The 19,573-nt window shown below is 32.2% G+C and overlaps 1 protein-coding gene across 1 annotated transcript in view; it reads right to left on the reverse strand.

Annotated features, from left to right (window-relative positions):
- Positions 1-3,571: 3,571 nt before the first annotated feature.
- The window catches only part of LOC122710490 (fibrillin-1), a 95,223-nt gene continuing 79,221 nt past the window's right edge, over positions 3,572-19,573 (reverse strand). The window contains exon 21 of the mRNA XM_043928366.1: positions 3,572-5,010. Within this exon, the coding sequence (XP_043784301.1) occupies positions 4,862-5,010 (149 nt within the window). The 3' untranslated portion in view covers positions 3,572-4,861. The remainder of the gene's footprint in view (positions 5,011-19,573) is intronic.

Here is a 19,573-nt window from a genome sequence, read left to right on the forward strand (position 1 = left end):
CATGGTACGAGAATTATTAATCGAGATTACCGATTAAATCACTTTGATTAATTAATAAGCATAGGGACAATATATGATAAATGTAATTAGAGGTCACCAAAAGTTTGTGATACCTTCAATTATATCGATAAGCGTTGTCTGCGTTTGAAATCGTAATTTTTAGAAATAAAGAAAACGAGTCAAGAGAAAATATCTTTTTCCTTTATTTCCATCATAAACAATCGTCGATGATCACGGAGCCTAAAAAAAAAAAAAATATTTATAATCAAGTACCTTCGAATAATCAAATTTCATTGTAACAAATAATACTTTCAAAATTTTTCTTTATTAGAATAAAACGATCAATAGAAACAGAAATTAAATATGTATCTTTGTGATTTATATAAAAAAAGGTTTGAATATAATGTATCAATAGAATTTTTTATAAGAAATAAGTTTTGTTGAAATTAATAAATCTCTAAGGAGATCATTGAGAATTTTTTTTCATATTTTACTTAATTTTTTTTAGGTAGAGATTTTTTTAAAAATCTTTATTTATATTTATTAACAATGTATGGGAATTATAAATTGAAAAATAAAAAAATTGATATAAATATATCTGAAAATGATAAGTTTTTTACAATATTCTAATTGTGTAGTAGTGTAGTATAGTTACTTAACTTAATGTAAGATAAAAGTAAGATAAAAGTAAGATATTGTAAAACAAATATTGTTTTGTGCATTTTTGTTTTTAAGCAGTTCTATTTACAACAAATTACACACTTTGCCAAAATTTTTACCACCTAACATATTCATCATATGTATCGTTCAAAATCATTTAATTCTGTTAATAAAATTTCGACCCATCTTCGACTATCTCATAGTTGCATCTCTTACCTTCTACTCGAGTTGCAAAGAGTATCTCGAGTATCTTTTACTTCAACAAGCTAGCTAAAATTAATTAGAAATAACAAAGTTGCAAGAATATCTTTCGGGGAACAACCTAAATATTTTATCCATCTGTCAAAAGCAAATTCTTGGCGCAGGTTATGCTTCTATGTTCACATGGACCAAATTCACATACATTAATGTACAATCAGGGTACGTGGTTAACGTGTAGTCCCAGACGATGCTTCTGTCATCGCCAGATTTCTGCTTCCCTGAATAACATTGTCGCGAAGGTAGTAAATACTTAACAAGCACGCTGTTAGACAATAGGCTATTAAGAATCTGGACGGTAAGTGGCAAGAATGTATACATGTATACTCGGGCAAGAATTAATACACGGATGGTTTTGCTTAGTGTTCGCCATAACGATTTTGCACTTCTTGTTTTTTTCCTTCGTTTTTGTTTTATTCGACGTTTACTTTTATAGTCGAAGTATAATTTGTTGGAAGAAATCGATTAGACAAGGTAAAATTGTCGTTAGACGATGAAGTGACTTATTGTTTGTCATAGAATCGTTAAGAATAATTTTTATAGAACGATGATTATATTATGTAGGAAGTTGTTCTGAAGTATTCTTTTCTTATATTTAATTATTAATGGTGAGGAATGAATATGAGGTAAGAATACACGTGGAGATTTTTATAAGAAAACGTTAACAGATTTTATTTTTCTTCTATCTAATAATATTTTATTTTGAAAATAAATATATTTTAAGTAATCGACAATTTTATTCTTGAAATATATAATCCATAATAAAAATTCATTTATAATATAATCTTAACATATCTCTTATTAACAATAGTTCAATAATTTGTATGTACATAAAACGGCTTGTTCTCTAAAAGAACAATATAACTTTTATTTAAATTATTTTTTTTTTTAAATTATTATCGTTCACGAATTATAAATGTTTAAACCAGAACGATAAAAGAGACAATCTCTTCCAAGAGAAAAAGTAATGCAAACCGAAATACGATAAGATTTTAATGCACGTAACAATTCAAATCGCACGTTTCTCTCTTAGTAATATACATAAAAATCTCCATCTATCATTCTACAATAAATATTTCATTTGCATTTCACACCTCGCATAAATATCGCATTGCTTCATTAATGACGTCATCACGGTGTTCCTAGATATTACGCTATTCCTGTTACGCAATCTCTTTCTACTTTCCATAGGAGGTGCTGTACCATCGTGTATAGCTAATGGAATAATTGGCCAACATTAGTCCAGGGATATTGACTGCATTAGACCTCGTCTATTGTCGACCCATACACGGTTATTAAACGAATTGCTCGATAAATTTGTTGGATATAAGGATACCGAGGCAACGTGTGTAATTTCTTTCAACGTGTTGCATGATATAACCAAAAAAAGCTCTTGATAAAAAGGTTGTATTCGAGCGTTAATTGATTAGAATGGAATATCGTGTTGTTGATGTTCAACACGAGTTTGTATTCTTGCAATTTCGCTTGGAAAATTAGATAAACGATTAAACTTTGAATTGAAAACGTTCCTTTGAGAATGTTGATTGGGGGGAGGGAGGGATGCTTCTAGAACTCTCTTCAATCGAAAATTGATAAAGTAATAATAAAATGTTATACGATCAAAAAAAAATGACGAAGAAACAGATTTCAATATTTTATTACTAATAATAAAATTTACAAAGCATTAATCGATCAAAAAATTTTTAAAGTTGTAAAATATAAAGAACGTTCTTAAAAAGAAAAAAAAAACAAGAAAAAGAGAAGAAAAAATCTATATTATCTCTCCTCAACAAAATCAATAAATCGAGTAACACTGTACCAAATGTTCCTCTTCATAGCAATCGAAGTTGCAGTTCGTGCTCGATGTGTGTGTTCTTTGTTTCACTTTTTAAACGAGAGTACGCTCCGTGATCGACGACGTCGATGGAATGGAAGTTACCAATAAAAAAAATAAATAAACTGTTAGAGTTTAAGGATTATAATTGAGAAAAAAAAATGGAAAAATAGAAGAACGATTGAATGTAAGCGAACATTCGTTTATTATTTATTAATACCCCTCCACGCCACTCGCATATCATTGTTAAGGAATAACGATTGATTACCATCGTAACATTACAATAAAATAAATGTATAAAATTTATGTATCGAATACATGTATGTATATAATATGTATATTACAAAGAATAAGATTAAAAAAAAAAAAATACTTAGTAAAAAGAAATACCCGAATTCCTCTTCTAGCTCTCTTTTTTTCTCTCTCTCTCTTTTTCTTCTAATTTCTTAAAAACTTATCATTAATTATACTATGAAAAAGGCAGTGCTGGATGGCGATGTTTCTTTTAAGGTAATTAAGCTTGACCCAGCAAAACTGAAATTTTTAATGAATATGGCCAAGCATATAGGTGATAAAATATACAAAGAATATTCATTTTGAAAAATTTTATATTTTAATGGAGATTATAGTAATTTAATAGTATTCTAATAGTATTCTATCTGAAGTATTTAATTAATTATTATGTAAGTAATACATATTGATTTCAAAAAAGGGTATAGACATAATTTTCAATATTTAATGAAGAAAAATAATAAAGAACAACAAATCAAAAGAAAAGAAAATGATTCAAGATTTTTCCCCTGATTTCTTGAAATATTAAAGCATTTAGTTATGAGAATTATTTAATTAAAATTAAATTTTTAATGAACTTTTCGAAATTATTTTACGACTAATCTTCATTATTTCATGAACTCGTATAATAGGATCTTGGAAGAATTTTGATTAAGGCACGTAAATAGTTTCAATTTAAGGCACTTAGCTTCTCTTCGTTGATTTAATTGGCTATGATAGAGACCATAAACATTACAAATTAGGATATTTCTCAAATCTGATCTTTTTTCTTTCATTCTTTGATCTTACTTTTTTCAAAAAATTTTCACTTTGCTTGGTCAAGTTGTAGTAAGTATAGTAATAAGTATAGTTATAAAAAGTAAAACGAATGTACAAATATATTTTTCATATGGTATTTTGAAATTCGTAATCTTTGTAGATGAATCTTTGAATTTGTGATGTCAATAATTATTATATTATCAAGAATTCGTAAAAAAGAATTAAAAAAAAAAGTTTATAATTTATTGGCGATGAAAGATGATACAAATATTCGTTATTTAATAAAATTAAATATCAGAGAATTAAATTGGAAATTGTGTACAATTTAAGACTATTACAACAGAATGAAATCACGATTAAAAACAAAATAGAAATTTTGCTTAAAAGCACTTGGAGAAGTATAATTGATTTTAATCGTTTCAAAGTTAAAACACAAGAATAAAAAAATAATATAAAGTTAATTAACTTTCGAGTTCACGATTGTCAGAAAAGTAGGTTAAGAGCATTAGTCCGTACAAAGTTAATTACAAGTAGCTTGTATAGTAAATATCTGTTCTATAAAATTGGAATGGAAAATAAGCTAACTTTTTTGGATTCCATTTTTTAAGTAATCCAATTACTAATAGAAAAAAAACAAAAAAAACATAGACCATCTTCTATCACCAATCAATTCGATCCCCTTAAATTCGAATCGTTTCAAATCTTCGTTTGAAATTCGCGCAACTGGTTGAACTTGCGCAAAGGGTTAAAAAAAATCATCGAATCAAAGATCATCGATCACTCGATCGTCTCGAGGCGAAAGAAGGAAATGATGGTACAGATCGTATCGAAATCGATCCGATTTTAATTAGACTTAATTAAAAGCGAGAAACGAACTTTGTAACGCCTCCTCTCTTCTACCTTCTCATTTCCTCCTTATCCCCCACTTCTTTCGACGAGAGGAACTCTTGACATAATTTATGCGCGAGCCGCAGACCGCTCTCTCTCTTCAATAGCTAAGTTACTTTCGGCTTTATTGCGGCCCTCGTTGGGTGGAAGAACAATCGGTGGCCGATTCTTTTACACGCAGCATTTACGCCGCGGCAATATTCTCGTCTCGACACGGCCTCTACCGTAATGAGCCATTGGTGAAGATTGCTCAGTCCTCGAGGAACGTCGCTGCTGTTGCTCGCGCAATTGTTGAAGCTGATACTGTCTCGAGTGCTGATCTGTGAACAGAATCATTTGGGTAAGCTGGATATTCTGACTATAGTCCGAGCTAGACGTTGGTTAAGTCAAGGTCGTGGCTCACCAAGTTTCCCCCATTCCATCAGCAATGGGATGGTTGGTAAGGAAGATATAATTATTTGTTAGATTTTTGACTTGTTAGATTGAAAAGTTGCGTCGATTATTGATTCTGGTAAGGTAAACAACAATTTCAAATGAGTTGAATATTTTTATGATAAATTTTATGATGGATGATATTTCAGGAAAGAGGAATATTTTATTCCTTTCTGAAGTTAGAGATCAATTTAAATTACATTAATAAGATGTTTCTATTTTCGAGTTTAATTTATTGTTTAATTTATAGTTTATTATGTAAAGGGATTAATAAAGCAATTATTATTATGTATATTGGGTTATAAGCAATTTAAGTTTGCGTTAGATGAAGAGAGATGGAGTTAATGTAACTAGATTGTTTCAATTTACTTCCATCTTCATCTAACGTAAATTTAAATTGTATAATAAATAAGCCTTAACCAACATTTTTGTATATCAACTTTTACACAGAAGTGTTTTATAAATGTGTTAACGTCATAAATATAAAGAAGGTATAAATACAATATTTTTAAAGAAAATTTTTTCCCTCTTTCTAAAATAAATATTAAATGTGCTTTTTAATATATTAATACACATAGAATGAAGTAAGAAACACCCTGTTTCTTTTCGAGGTCGATATTTCAAAGTATAGAAATAAAATATCAACTCTATCTTATATCTTGAGCAAATCTATTGATCGACAAACGAGCGACGTGATAAACAACTCATTGATAGTTGTGACAAAAAGCGATCTTAACAGTCAATTGGTACACTAGGAAATGGATATTGCCTTGTCAAGCTTTATCGATAGTTTCTAGTGTTAGTTTAACTCAAGCAATCTATTGTAAGTTCGTGTATAGCGTTACAAATGTCGTGATGTGGAACAGAATATCGTGTCTATCGTCGCCGTTCAAACTATTAGAATACTTTTCCAGATGATCTAATGCATAAGGTATACTGAATTCCTATGTCACAATTGGCTTTGTGATGCGATTACATCAATTTTGAAATATGACCGAGTTTTGAAATTCTAGGAATTTTATAGTAATAATAAAAATGTAAAATAAGAAAAGGATAAAAAATTAAATTAAGAATTTTCTAATAAAAATTATAAGACGAAGGGAAATAAGAAGAAATAAAAAGGTATATTTAAGTATATCTAATTTTTTAAGTTATTGTTAAAAAGACTATTCTAATTTAAACTTTTTGTTATCGCTCTATTTATTAAATAAAGAGAAATGATAATTTATTTAAAATGATAAATATATATTTTTAATATATATGAATATTAAGAGTTTTATTAATTTTGTAGTTTATATAGATTAACTTTATAATATCAAAATAAATAATTATTTTAGGAGATCGTTTTGAGTAAATTAAGAAATATAAATGAAGAAAGTTTTAAGGAAATTAATATTATCTCAAATAAATTGATGGTTATTTTGAAGTATTTTATTTATCTAATTGCCTTAAAGAAATTAAAATTAATTTATTTCATTCGTAAAGAATTTTTTAGATTATTAAAAAATTATTAAAAAGTAATAGGAAAAAAAAGCATACAGATGTAACAGCATAAAGAAATAAATATGAAAATAGATAAGTGAATTAAATTCAAAAAAAGTTTTATATGCAATCTTCTTTCACATTATATTTTCCCATTATAAAATCAGACAAAATTGGACACCAGTTTGTTATCAAGGGAAAGATCGAAACCAGCTTATATGAACGTGTAGGATATTAACTTCTTGCTACTGTAATAGCACTTAGAGAAATGTATCGATATCATAAATTAGTTTGTTCAGAGTGGAATTTATAGGAAGAAAAAGGAAAAAAATACTTATTCTTTTTACTTTTTCGATAAATATTTCTTACTTTTATTTTTTAGTTTTTCTTTTTTGTATTTTTATATAAAAATATTACGTTAAATTATATATCATTTGTTCATAAATTTAGATATATCTATTTTATCGATAAACTATATTTTATTCAATTAAAACAAATAAAATTTTCTATATTTTATCCAATACATATATATTAATACATATATATTAATATATATGTATTATTATATCATGATTTAGCATATATAATATTTTACTAGGATATATTTCCTATGTATATATATATTAATTTATTAATTAAAGTTAATTCCTATGAAATCCACTCTTTAATCCAAACTTAATCTTCATGATTTTTCTATTTTATATTTTCTTATAATTCAGTTCACTTTATTCTTCATCAATCAAATATTATACCATAAAATCACTAAGAATAAACTCCGTTCTCCGTTCTCTTATCCTTTATTTGTAATCGATGAAAAACGTGCAGTTTCCGGTCTAGAAGATGAAATTGCAATGTCGCTAGAGACCGCTAGTGTCGGCGTGAGACGACTGTGATGACGATGCCGACAGCAAGAAGTCGCGTGACCCGAATATCGTTAATAGCACCGTGGTAAACCCTTCTGAAGCGAAATTGCGTACTGCATCCGGACATGGGAATATAAATCAGCTGTTCCACGACTTCCGTAAATGCGCCCGCGCGCGAGAATATTAATCAATGTCACTCGAATCTCGAGGCACATTTTCTTAATCGGCCCGCTTGCACCAGTTACGTATCTAAATTGTTTCACGTGAACCCATTTTGAATATTGTCATTTGAAAAATTTTTTAAAACGAGGAATTTACTATTTGTTACAATAATCTTTTTTCTCGTGATTTATATCGTACGTTGGAAAATTGGTAATAATTTATTATGTTTATTTATAGTTTATAGTTTATAGTTATTTATAGTTATTTATAGTTTATTTATAGTAAGATCATTCATTTTTATTTAATAGTAGTATGTAGTAAATTATTTTTTTCTTAACTTTTGATTAAATGTTAAAATTATAGTCACAGAAGTATTACAATTTCCTGTAATGTTTGTAAATGCTTCTAATGAAGTATGAACAATGTTTCAATGTTCTTATTTAATTGCAACAACTTAATAAATAATGGAACAATTATAAGTTTCCAACTAATCTCTAAAAAAATTTTAAACAGTTTCGTGAAGGTAAAATCTTAATTCCACTTCACTTTTCCTAGTTTATAACAAAATCTCGAATATCTCATTTAGCAAGGAGACTCGTTTCCGGTCTCAAAACTTCTGGGAATTGCTAAAAGAAAATCACAGGGTCAGCCTGAACGGTTAAGTGCCGTGTCGTAAAACTTAAACGAGATTGCAGAGTATCACGATACAAAGATTGGTCGCAAGTTAGTGTCATAGTGGAAAATTGGCTCGTGTGTATATGTGTCTCGTGGATAGTTCACGTCTCGTCATCAGTGACGTTCTCTTTTCTTATTATGCATTAATAGCAGGCACATCGAGTTGACGGTGACAACACGAAATGCATAAATCACTAAAAGAATACTTGGACTCGTTTAACGAATCTCGTAGATTTAACGACGAGGAATGAAATTCAAGCAGAAGTACTTTAAATTAGAATTTTTTGTCATTTTGTTCCCAATCTTTCAGATTAAGTTAGTATATATTTATAGTTTCTGTAAAATTAATTTTTTCTGGAATTGCAAGGATTTTAAAAGTTTTTTGAAACAATATTTTTTAATTCAATTCTTATTTTTATTATATTAACAATTAGATATAATATTTGTCTGTTATGTTATAATATATGTTATGTTTGGGACCATGTTAATTGTTCATTGCTTTGATTCTTTCAAAATTAATAAAATAATGGATGGATTGTTATAATTCTCAATATTATTACATATTACATTACATTAATAGTACATTAATAATAATTTTTAAACCTATTAAAGGTAAGATACGATTTATCTTTGATTCGAATTTTCAATTTCTTTAATTAATGTATTATTCTAATGTATTATTCTATATATTGTAATATGTAATAAATTTTGCATATTCGTTGTTAATATATTGTAGTATCGAAATATTGAAATTATTTGAAAATAAATGAATAGTAATAATGTTTTTATTTAAAATCATTTGAAATTTTATGAAAGAATATAGAATAGCTATAAAAAAATTCTATTTATAAATTGTTTTCGATTAAATCGAATTTCAGTTCAACACTATAGATTTCGTATAATAGATTAAACGCAAAATTCTTTTAATAGGTTGAAATCTTTTTTTAAAAATGCGATTTATCGATGCATTCTGTGAATTCTGTGAAATAGAAATTTTCAAAAAACCAGAATTGAGAGACAAAGAGAGGGAAAATATCAAATCCTGTGTGTGTATTCGTAATACAATTGAGAAACAATTGTTGGTTGGTTCCGTGGTAAAATAAAAATTTGTTTATTTTTAACTCCTACAGGAAGAACAATATCTTAAGTTATTAAATTCGAATACAGTTCTCAAAGGACTTTTTATAATTATTTTCTTACTTTGTTTTCTTATTTATAGAAAACAAGAGAAAATATTTACGTCAACGTAAAATTATACGTATTAAAATTTGTAATTAAAAATAGGAACAAATAAATATTTAATGCTTGCATTACATTAATGCATTGAGGAAGAACAGCTATGAACTTACCACGAGATTATTATCATAAATTATAGCCCGACTGTTTAAATGTCTTAATTAAAATGGTAACAGGTGCAAGACCTTTCGATCATCCTTTATCTAAATTCTCTTCCAACTTCCTTTCGACCATATTCTCTTAACCAGACGTTCAATTTCTCATTTATGAGAACTCGCTACACCCTCACTATGATTTAATTTAAAACAAAATATTCTTATTTATTAATCTTAAAAAAAAAAAAGAACAGCATAAGAATTAATAAATTAAAATATAATGAAATTATATATTATTACATCAAACTATATTATAGCAAATTACATTATATCAAAGTTTAAAGATTCGTTCACAGAAATAAAATTGTCTGTTTCACAAAAAGTTGCCAAATCGAGAGATGTACAATTTTTGTATAATTATTGCAATATATATATCAATGAAATGAATGGATACAGAGCGTTTTCTTCAAGTGAAAACAAGTGGAATCGTATCGTAAGCGGTTGAAGGGATATCAAAAAAATGCTTTAAAAAAAGATTGCGGATCGATTCGTATAGGAGGAGGGGGGAGAGGCATCGGTATGGTACCGTAAATTGTTTTCGCTTAAAAGAAAGAAAAATATATACATGTACAGAGGGTGAAAGGAAAACATATCACAATACAGAAATATTCTTCTGCAACAACTCGGACTTCTTCTCGGCCATGTTCAACAGATTCTGCACCTCCTGGACCTCGACCGACGACAACGTCGACTCAAGATCGGGCAAGATGGCGTCGGTAAGGCTCAAAGAGGCCAACTCGCCGATATTCGTGTTGTCGCGATCGGACAACACCCGTTTCAACTTCTTGATATACTTCTTCAATCCCGCCTGCATAGCTATGCCGGCCTTCGAGTCACGACGCGGCAATTTCAAGTCGTCTTCCTTCAATTCTTGAATCCTAATCGACTCGAATCCGACTTTCTCCACCTTCCCAACCCTCGAACACTTCATCTCGCCCATTAACGGCTTGCTCGACTTGTTGATCTGCATCGATCGAGCGCTGTTATCGTGTAAACCGGTGTTCAATTTCGAAGCCGTCGCCCTTTGATGCAAGCTTTTCATCTTTTCGGAGGGCATCTTGTTCGCGCTGCTTCTACCAAAATTCTTGATCACGCTCGAAGCTTTCCTACGACCTCCAACCTCGCTCGTCTTCTCCTCTTCCTTGCTCCTCGTCGACGAGTCGGCCGTGTTCCTCCTCTCGTACGCGTTCGATCTAGGGGAATTTTGACCCATCCTCGCCTGTTGGCCATCCTGATACCTCTTAATACCATCTTTCGCCGTTTTCACGTTCATCTCCGACGTCTCTTTCCGTTTCTCGTTACCCTTCAACCTGTCCAAACCCGTTTGGCGAACGTTTTCCCGAATCTCGTCCTTCGTGGGGAACGATTCCATGGAAAGTTCCGGTTTCGGCGCAGACTGTTGTTTCGCCAATAGCACAGGGCTGACGTTTCGCGAGCCTTGTTTCCTGTCGCTTGAAACTTTGCCGAGTTTCTCAGCCGGCTGCTCCTGTTTCCCCGACAACCTCCTCGAGCACTCTTCCGCGTTTTCGTCCTCGCTCGTGGCCCTCTTCGACCTGGTCTGCGCTGCTAATCTCGTCTCCTCGCCTGAATCTCCCGCCATCTCCATCAAGGAATCGATCGTTCTCCGCGTGTACATCCTTGGCGAGCTCCCCTCGGACGGATTCTTAATCGAGGAACGGCGCGAACGGGTCAGCGAATCGTTCCTCGCCGACAAATTACCTACGGATGGTAAATCGATCTTCGCCAACTTTTCAGTTTCGCTTTTGATCACCTCCAGTTTTCCGATTTGATTGTTCGATCTCGCCTCTTCGTTCTTACTACCCAACTTCAACCCATCCTTGGCCGAATTCTTGTCCAATTGGGGCAGACTTTTCACCATCTGATCGACCCATCCCGAATTATTTTGAATGGACGGTTTGCTGGTTTGATGTTTGGACGAGTTGCTCAATTTCCTCGACATCTTCCTCTTGCACGTTTCCGACGTCTTCAACGATATCCTATCAGGGTTCACGTACTTCTTGTTGAACGACGTCTCCGTATTTCCGGCCAGCCAGGGAACAAAGTGCGGCTTCTCCGCGACGCATGGCCTCGAGCCGATCGATGAATCGCGGGAGCGGGAAGAGTGAATGTCTCGATACTTGCTCGACATGCTGCGCACGCTCTCGGTGTCGATCGAGCTGATCGTCGAGCAATTCATCGACTCCCTTTCGACTCCGTCGATGAACGACAGAATTTTGTCCTCGCGTCTGTGCGAGTTGAAGAAGAACGTTTCCCGCTTCGAGCTCCCCGAATCGGTGCTCGAATTCGTCCTGGAGAATTTCGTCGCGCTCTTCTTGATCGTGGACCGTGGCAACGTTGATATCCTCGAAGTGGTCGAGTCGGCTCCCGCGCTCGATGGCCTCGGTTTCGACGATTTCAAGCTTCCCTTAACGATCGAGTCTACAATTCGTGCGAAGAATTTGATAGTTACTCCAAGAGGATTTTTTTTTTTTTTGCGAGAATTATTTTTAGGTGAATTGGTTGCTTTTTTCTTTAAAGGTACAAATTTTCTCGGTCTTTTAAAAATTTTAGTAAAAGAATTGTAAAAAAAAGAAAAAAGAAATCGTCGATACAAGATGATCCATCGTTCACCATCTTTCTTTCAACGTTTCAGAAACGACCATTCCGAACGATTTCGACCCCGAAACCCTGCTAATTCCAACCAATTCACCGTTACCTTGTCTCCTTTGTATCGAGCCATCCACAACGGTATCATCGTAAAACGAAATCTTGGGCGATCTTTCATCCTGTCCACCAACATCGGCCATCTCCACGTGCTTCGTTTCCGTTTCCTTCTCCACCGTTTCCGGCTTCTGCGTCCCCTTTATCAGAAAATGATCCAATGGATGCAAATACTCGGTTTCCTTTTTGCTCATACCCTTGGTCGCGTCGTAATACTCCTCCACAAAGTCGAACAGGCTGTGGTGATACTGATTGTTCAATCTCAAAGCGATCGTGGAATCGTTGTTGTTCAAGTGGATGGAATTCATGACAACGTCGCCAGGTGGCTGATAATTGTTGTACTGTTTCCTAAGTGCCGTCTCTACCAATTTGAATCGGTACGCGTCGTAATCGAACGCCGATATATCGACGATCGGTAATTCAGAGTTGGTTGCGATGAACGAGGACGATTGTTTCAGGATAATGTCGTTCTTCTTCGTCATCGAGTCGCTTTTCTTCTTTGCATTTTTCACGTACGCTCGGCTTCTCACATTTCTGTAATCGTTTCTCACGTTGTCACCGCTCGCCTGCAAAATCGGCGTCGAGATCGTCTTACGAGCCGATTCCAAGCAAAGATCCGTGCTTGAACTCGAGTCGGAGTCGAACGTGGTGACTGGATAATGGGTCACGACATGGTCGCGATTTTGCTCGAATTTGCGTTGGCTGAAGAGAGGGGTTGGCCAAGTCTTCTTGAATTTGATCGAATCATCCTGGTGGTGGGGGGCATTCGATATTCCGACGGTGTGTGCAAACGGAGATTCGAAGGATGCGAGAAAAGCGAAATTTTTATTGGATTAGATGTTGGATCGTGTCCTGTAATGAATTCTGGTAAAGGGGAATGGGTATGGTACATCATTGGATGGGGAGGATTAAGCGAAAGAGGTAAAGATTTAAAGTTGCTAAGGTTAGATTTAAAGTAGTGTCTTTGATAAATCGATCTCTTATTTAATTTTATTTCATTCTACTTGAATGTTCCACGTATTAAATTAACGTAACGAATTAACGATTAAATTCGACCGATTTGTAATTACACATAGTCAATTAGATTAACAATTAATTATTAAAATTCTCTTTATCCAGAAATTAATATTCCAATCCGATTTCGATATAATTAATTTTAATTATTAACACTATTCACTTCGTGTTCACACAACGTTCACGTAACGCGCAATTTTGTGAATCGAGAGCCTCTGATTAAATTTCTATGGACTATTAAAAATCATTTCATCGGGAAGAAAACGAAAGGAAAAAAGAATAAAGTAAATAAAAAAAGGAATGATCAAATTACCACAAAATCAACGATAAACAACAATTTCTCCAATAATTAGTATACTACTTCGTCTCGAATTCCATCACTGTGGAACGCGTGTTGTTTTCCAGAGAGAAAGAGAGAGAGAGAGAGAGAGAGAGTATTCGCTTATTAAAAAAAAAAAATCACGAATAGCAACGGAAAAAGAATTTATATTTCGTTCCATCCCCTGACTGAACAGTATCAATCGCCAAGAAAACCTGTCAGAGAGACGCGAAAGATCCAACACGCGTTAAATCCTCGCGTTAAGCCTAATCAAAGAGACACGTACTAAAGTGTGTTGGAAACGAAGGATCAGGGGTACCGCCAACAGGATGACAAGCGTCAAAGCGAAAATACTCTCGACGACGAACGGTGGTATCGATTGCAAGGTTAGGATGAGCTTGCCGGGTGCCACGACGTTCAGCATAACGGGTTTTTTCTTCGGTGCCTGGATGATTTCCGGCGGCCGTGCATCCACAAGTCACGTTCCTCATGTTAGACCTCGATCACCGGATGCAGGCTCGATCGATCGATGCCGTTCGTAGCCCGCACACTGTCCCCGGAAACGTCTTCCATAATTGAAACGATCGCCGATAACCCGAATTCCGCTCGTCGCTTTTTTCCTTCGTTTGTCTTTGTGGAGTGGCTTTCGAAATTTTTTAAATCACCGCTCCAACTTGCAAAAACTCGATCGTTCCGCGTTCGAGGAGTTGGATGGAGGGGAGAGGGAGAGGGAGAGGGAGGTACGTTGTTGGATCACTTTTGTGTACACGTGTGTTTACGTACGTTTGATGGAAGAAGGTTCGTTTCTTCGATTTTGTATTCGAAGGAGAAATTGGTTATTTAATTGGTTATTTATAGAGGAAATATTTTACATCGTGATTAAACGTGTTTCGTAATTTTGCTACGTGATTTTAGTATACTTTCATATTTTTGTTAATATCGATATTTGTAAATATCGAATTTCAGATAAGATTGGAAATTGCTCGTTGACATTAATACGAGTATGATATCGTATTTAAATGTAAAATAATTTACGTAAGATAATTTACGACAAAAATTACAATTCTAATTATTATAATATCTTTCTTAATATAATTCATTTTCGTTCTTTCGCGAATTTATTGACCTAATATTTCCAAATTTTGCAAGAGAATCAAATTTATAACTCATTTATAATTTGTGGATTATTCAAATATTAATGTATCAAAATCATTATGCAGGATAATCCGTTCTTGGATGCTCGAGATAAAGATATTATTACCCGTGAGAAGAAATCGTGTTGCTCGAGAATGAAGAAGGAAGCGGATTCCTCTCGTCTCGGTTTGATTCGATATCGATCCAGCCACTGGCGTTTCTTTTTCTTTGGATTTTAATATCGACCACGTTTGTCGTTTCACGTCCTTTCGTGTTTACTGTCGCGACGATATTCACCCCCGTTGCGGTATCTCGAGGGAAACCATAGACCCTTGAAATAATACTTTCCCTCAGGAAGGATATTTTCAAACGATAGATAGCAAAATATCCCTTCAGGTGTTTCGTTCCTGTCGCGCTTGTTGCAGTATTATTCTAATGTATCTCGTTCAACGCTATGTATCGATGAATGTTAATTTCCACGTGATAATTGTTGTTATCCCTTATTTTAATTAGGTAATTTAATATTAATTTTTATAATGTCCATTAGAGTTATTAATTATATTATATATATATATATCTTTCATCATCTTAACAAATCTTTTTTAATAATGAAAACTATCTAAAAATAAAGATAAAATTTCCAAATCACTCATCATCGTTTCAAATCTCTCCTTTAACAACGAATTAAAAATTTACGATACGAACAAAAATATAATAAATAGCAGATCGTAAATGATCGAATAAACATTCAAAGATAATTAACACCGAGGATTATTAAGCTGCAAACAAAATGATAAACAAAAGGCAACGAAATAATCGAATAATATTACGAGGCGGGGTATCAACGGCGCCAACCTCTCTCTCTCTCTCTCTCTCTCACTCTCTCTCCGGAACAATAACAACAATAAAATGCTTAATTGTAATACGATAACCGGTCTAAATGCTCCTTGGTAATTTACCATTCACTTCTGCGGATCACAACGTTTCGATGGAGAATAATGGCAATCCCCTCCCCTCCCCCGCGAAACAATTTAAATTATTACCACAACGCGCGCATTTGAAACGAAAATCCGCGTATCCGCGAGATTAATTATTGAAATTCGCGCTTCGTGAAATTCGATGAACGAAACGCAATTTGTAGAAGGCAATGCTGGCAGGCAAAGCATTTGTATAACGGTCTCTGCGTGAACGACCAGTATAACCGAGTTAATGACGACCAGCTTGAATTATTCCATTTACAATATTACCGTTTTAAGTTTGAGTAAGGAGGGGGAAGAGGTCGCTTCGCGATTGAAGTGCCATCGATACTTCGCTGAGAGAGAGAGAGAGAGAGAGAGAGAGAGAGAGAGAGAGAGAGAGAGAGAGAGAGTGAAGGATAAATCCGTTTAATCCGGGGCTAGATCGTTTCGTGATCATCGATGCTTATGGTTATGACGGTTCGCACGTTTTACTTTCGTATTGAATATTCATAAATTTTCTTACTACAGTGTAACACAGTCCATTTCAACAGTTTTTTTTTTTTTGGATTGCAATACAATTGCAAATTCGAGTAATAAATCGAAATGTTATCGAAACTAAAGAAACGGAATTGAACGGAGCGTAATGGGATTATACGGGGTTATTAATATGTGTGGAATTTGAATTTTGATTCTAGAAAACGAAACGAAAAATTTTGAGAGAGAGAAAAAAAAAAATAAACGCGAATCTTTAAAATCGATATATCTGAATCAGACGAATTTTTTTTATAAAAAAATGGAAACTTTTCTCACTGACTGTATACTCTTTTTCGGCAGAGCGGGTCGTACACATGTCGTTTTGCATTACATTGTAAACTTGGATTATACGTCGAAAAATTCGTATGATTTATGAGATTCCAGGAGAGGTTTTGTATGTAATAATATTAGACATCATTGATCGATGAGAATTTATACTTTGATCGATTAATATTTATAATTAAAAGAATATTATTGAAGATCGTAGAAGGAATGATCGTTAAATTTTGTTTCCTTATTTTCTATTTTTTAGATTATGTAATATAGAGAAATGTATTTAATATGTTAAAGTGAAAACTTGATACGTTTCAAGATATTACAACTTTAAAACTAATTTAACTTTGAAACTGTCTTAATGAAATTAGAAAATATGAATTATATCATGTTTGCAAAGATTGCAATTGATTTAATTAATAATAATTTATATTAATCTAATATTTATTTGATAATATTAGTCTTCAATTATTAATTATTGTAACAACAATAAACAGTTAACTGATAAATAAAGAAATTTTGAAAAGTGAACAAAGATCTAAATGTTGAATAGATGTTAATATGTTGATCATGTAGAATGCAGAATGCACAAGTCACGAATGGCATTTCAATGTTACCTCATAAATCAACTTCTCCAAGTATGCCAAACTATTACTCTCTATGATAGTTCTTACTGTTAGTTGTACATTTGTACAAAGTTTCACACGAAGTTTCCAATCTCATTGTCAGAGTTACTTCCTTTTGCCACTTTCAAATAAAATTTGACCAATCATTCCAATCCATTTTACATAAATATTAACTCGACGAAGGATCAGACTTTTATCTTGACAAAATCACAATTTTATTTCAAACTTTGAAATTGAAATTCTTATGAATAACATAAAATCAATAGATATTAAAACATCAAAACATTCAAATAACGAGGATAAGGAGGAATAAATTTCAAATAAAAGATATTAAGCAGAAATCTAATTAATTAATTAATCACATAAAATTCCTATAATGATTTCAATATGTTAGAAAACCTTTTACTTATAGTATTGCAATGACGTTTAAAAAAAGTTCATTCGAATATCGATCAGTAAACGATTCATAATGTGATTAAGAGAAATCATAAAAAAAAAAGAAAAATAAAAGAAAAAAATATTCAAATATATACAATAATTGTGATATATATCGATGTAATTTGGTTTTTGAAGAAGAAGTTCACGAAACGAGCGAGGTTAGATAGTTAAGAGCAGAATCTGTAAACTTTTCACAGCTGATTACACCGATGCTGCCAACCCATTGAAGTAATGAAGTTTAAATCCCTGATAACGTTCANTTTTGAAGAAGTTCACGAAACGAGCAAGGTTAGATAGTTAAGAGCAGAATCTGTAAACTTTTCACAGCTGATTACACCGATGCTGCCAACCCATTGAAGTAATGAAGTTTAAATCCCTGATAACGTTCAAACTTGGCCAGGGATTTTAACCCCATCGTTACAGATCCTCGTTTTATTTTATTTTCTCCCCATTTCTTTTTTCTTTTTTTTACTATTCTATACTTCTTTTTTAATGATGTGTATTCTTATTAAGCCTCTTCAAAATTAATGAATACAGTACAATAAATTACTCTGAATTCAAAAGTGGAATGAATTTTATTTGTAAAATTTATTAAAATGAACTGTCAATGAATTGTATATACACACGTGATTTATTAAAATAAAACATTAAGATGTCAAAACACTGTAACAAATATAAGTGAGGTCGATGGTTCAGATTAAACGAAATATAAATCTTTTTAACCGAACGATATTTCATAATCTATTTTCAACTATACTGTCATATCTTGACACATAGTGGATATACGTATAGTTTCACTTGAAACAATTATTTATAGAAAAACACGTTTATTTAAAAAAAAAATACATCGAATGTTAAATATTATTTCTCTATAAAATTTATACAATTTAAATTTAATTTAAAAATTATTTATCTAATCTAAAAAATAATCCGTATGCACGAAGATACTAAAAAATATATTTCTTCGTGTAATTCACAAACATAAATTCATAAAATCTACATTTAATTAACACTAGAGTTATTAAAATCCAAACGAAGAGTTTTATATTTGCAATTAAAACATTAAAAAACATACAAGCTTTTTAAAAAATGTTGATTTTTATAAAGATGAAAATTTAATTATATCATTTTTATTTATACATATAATTATAGCATCACTTCGACTATTCAAATAGGAAAAATATAAAATATTCCTGACACATTTTAACACTCTTTTTTGAATTTTCTCCTTATTTCTATATATTTTGATATATCAAGAGAAATACCTTTTGCTTATTCAACAATTCTGGTTAACGTGCTCGGCGTTGGTTATATTTCAACCGAACTTCCGTTTGCGTCTACTGGATTCTACGTTAAAATGAACAATGAAACGCATAAATGAATGTATAATATGAAATTTGAACAATATGCAACGTATAATCCATCTTACGTACATCCTACGTGATATATTTATTTCACGTGTTTCTTCTATGGTTACGTTTTACCATCATGTTTATTATTATAAACGTAATCAAAATTTTCCAAATTTCTTTCATATTAATTCAACAAACAATTTACAAAGCATTCATTATGATCTGGGAAGCGTAAACGGAAGCTAGTCTCGGTTACCGTCCTGTTATGAATGTGTTAACGTAGATGAGATACTGAATAGAGCTATAATCGGGTTCCATTGAAACGAGCGACACAAACTTCATCAACTAGAATTCCCAACACCAGTTTTGACTGCGGGATATCAGTATTAATCGGTCACAGTATTAACGGACAATAATAAATAATTGCAGGAATAAACGAACGAACGAATCTCCTTCCTATATGAAAACAGAAATAAAATCTTTATTTTAAACAATATATATATATATA

The sequence above is a fragment of the Apis laboriosa genome, unplaced genomic scaffold (genome assembly GCF_014066325.1).
Source record: "Apis laboriosa isolate Shangri-la unplaced genomic scaffold, ASM1406632v1 scaffold149_cov153, whole genome shotgun sequence".
NCBI lineage: Eukaryota > Metazoa > Arthropoda > Insecta > Hymenoptera > Apidae > Apis > Apis laboriosa.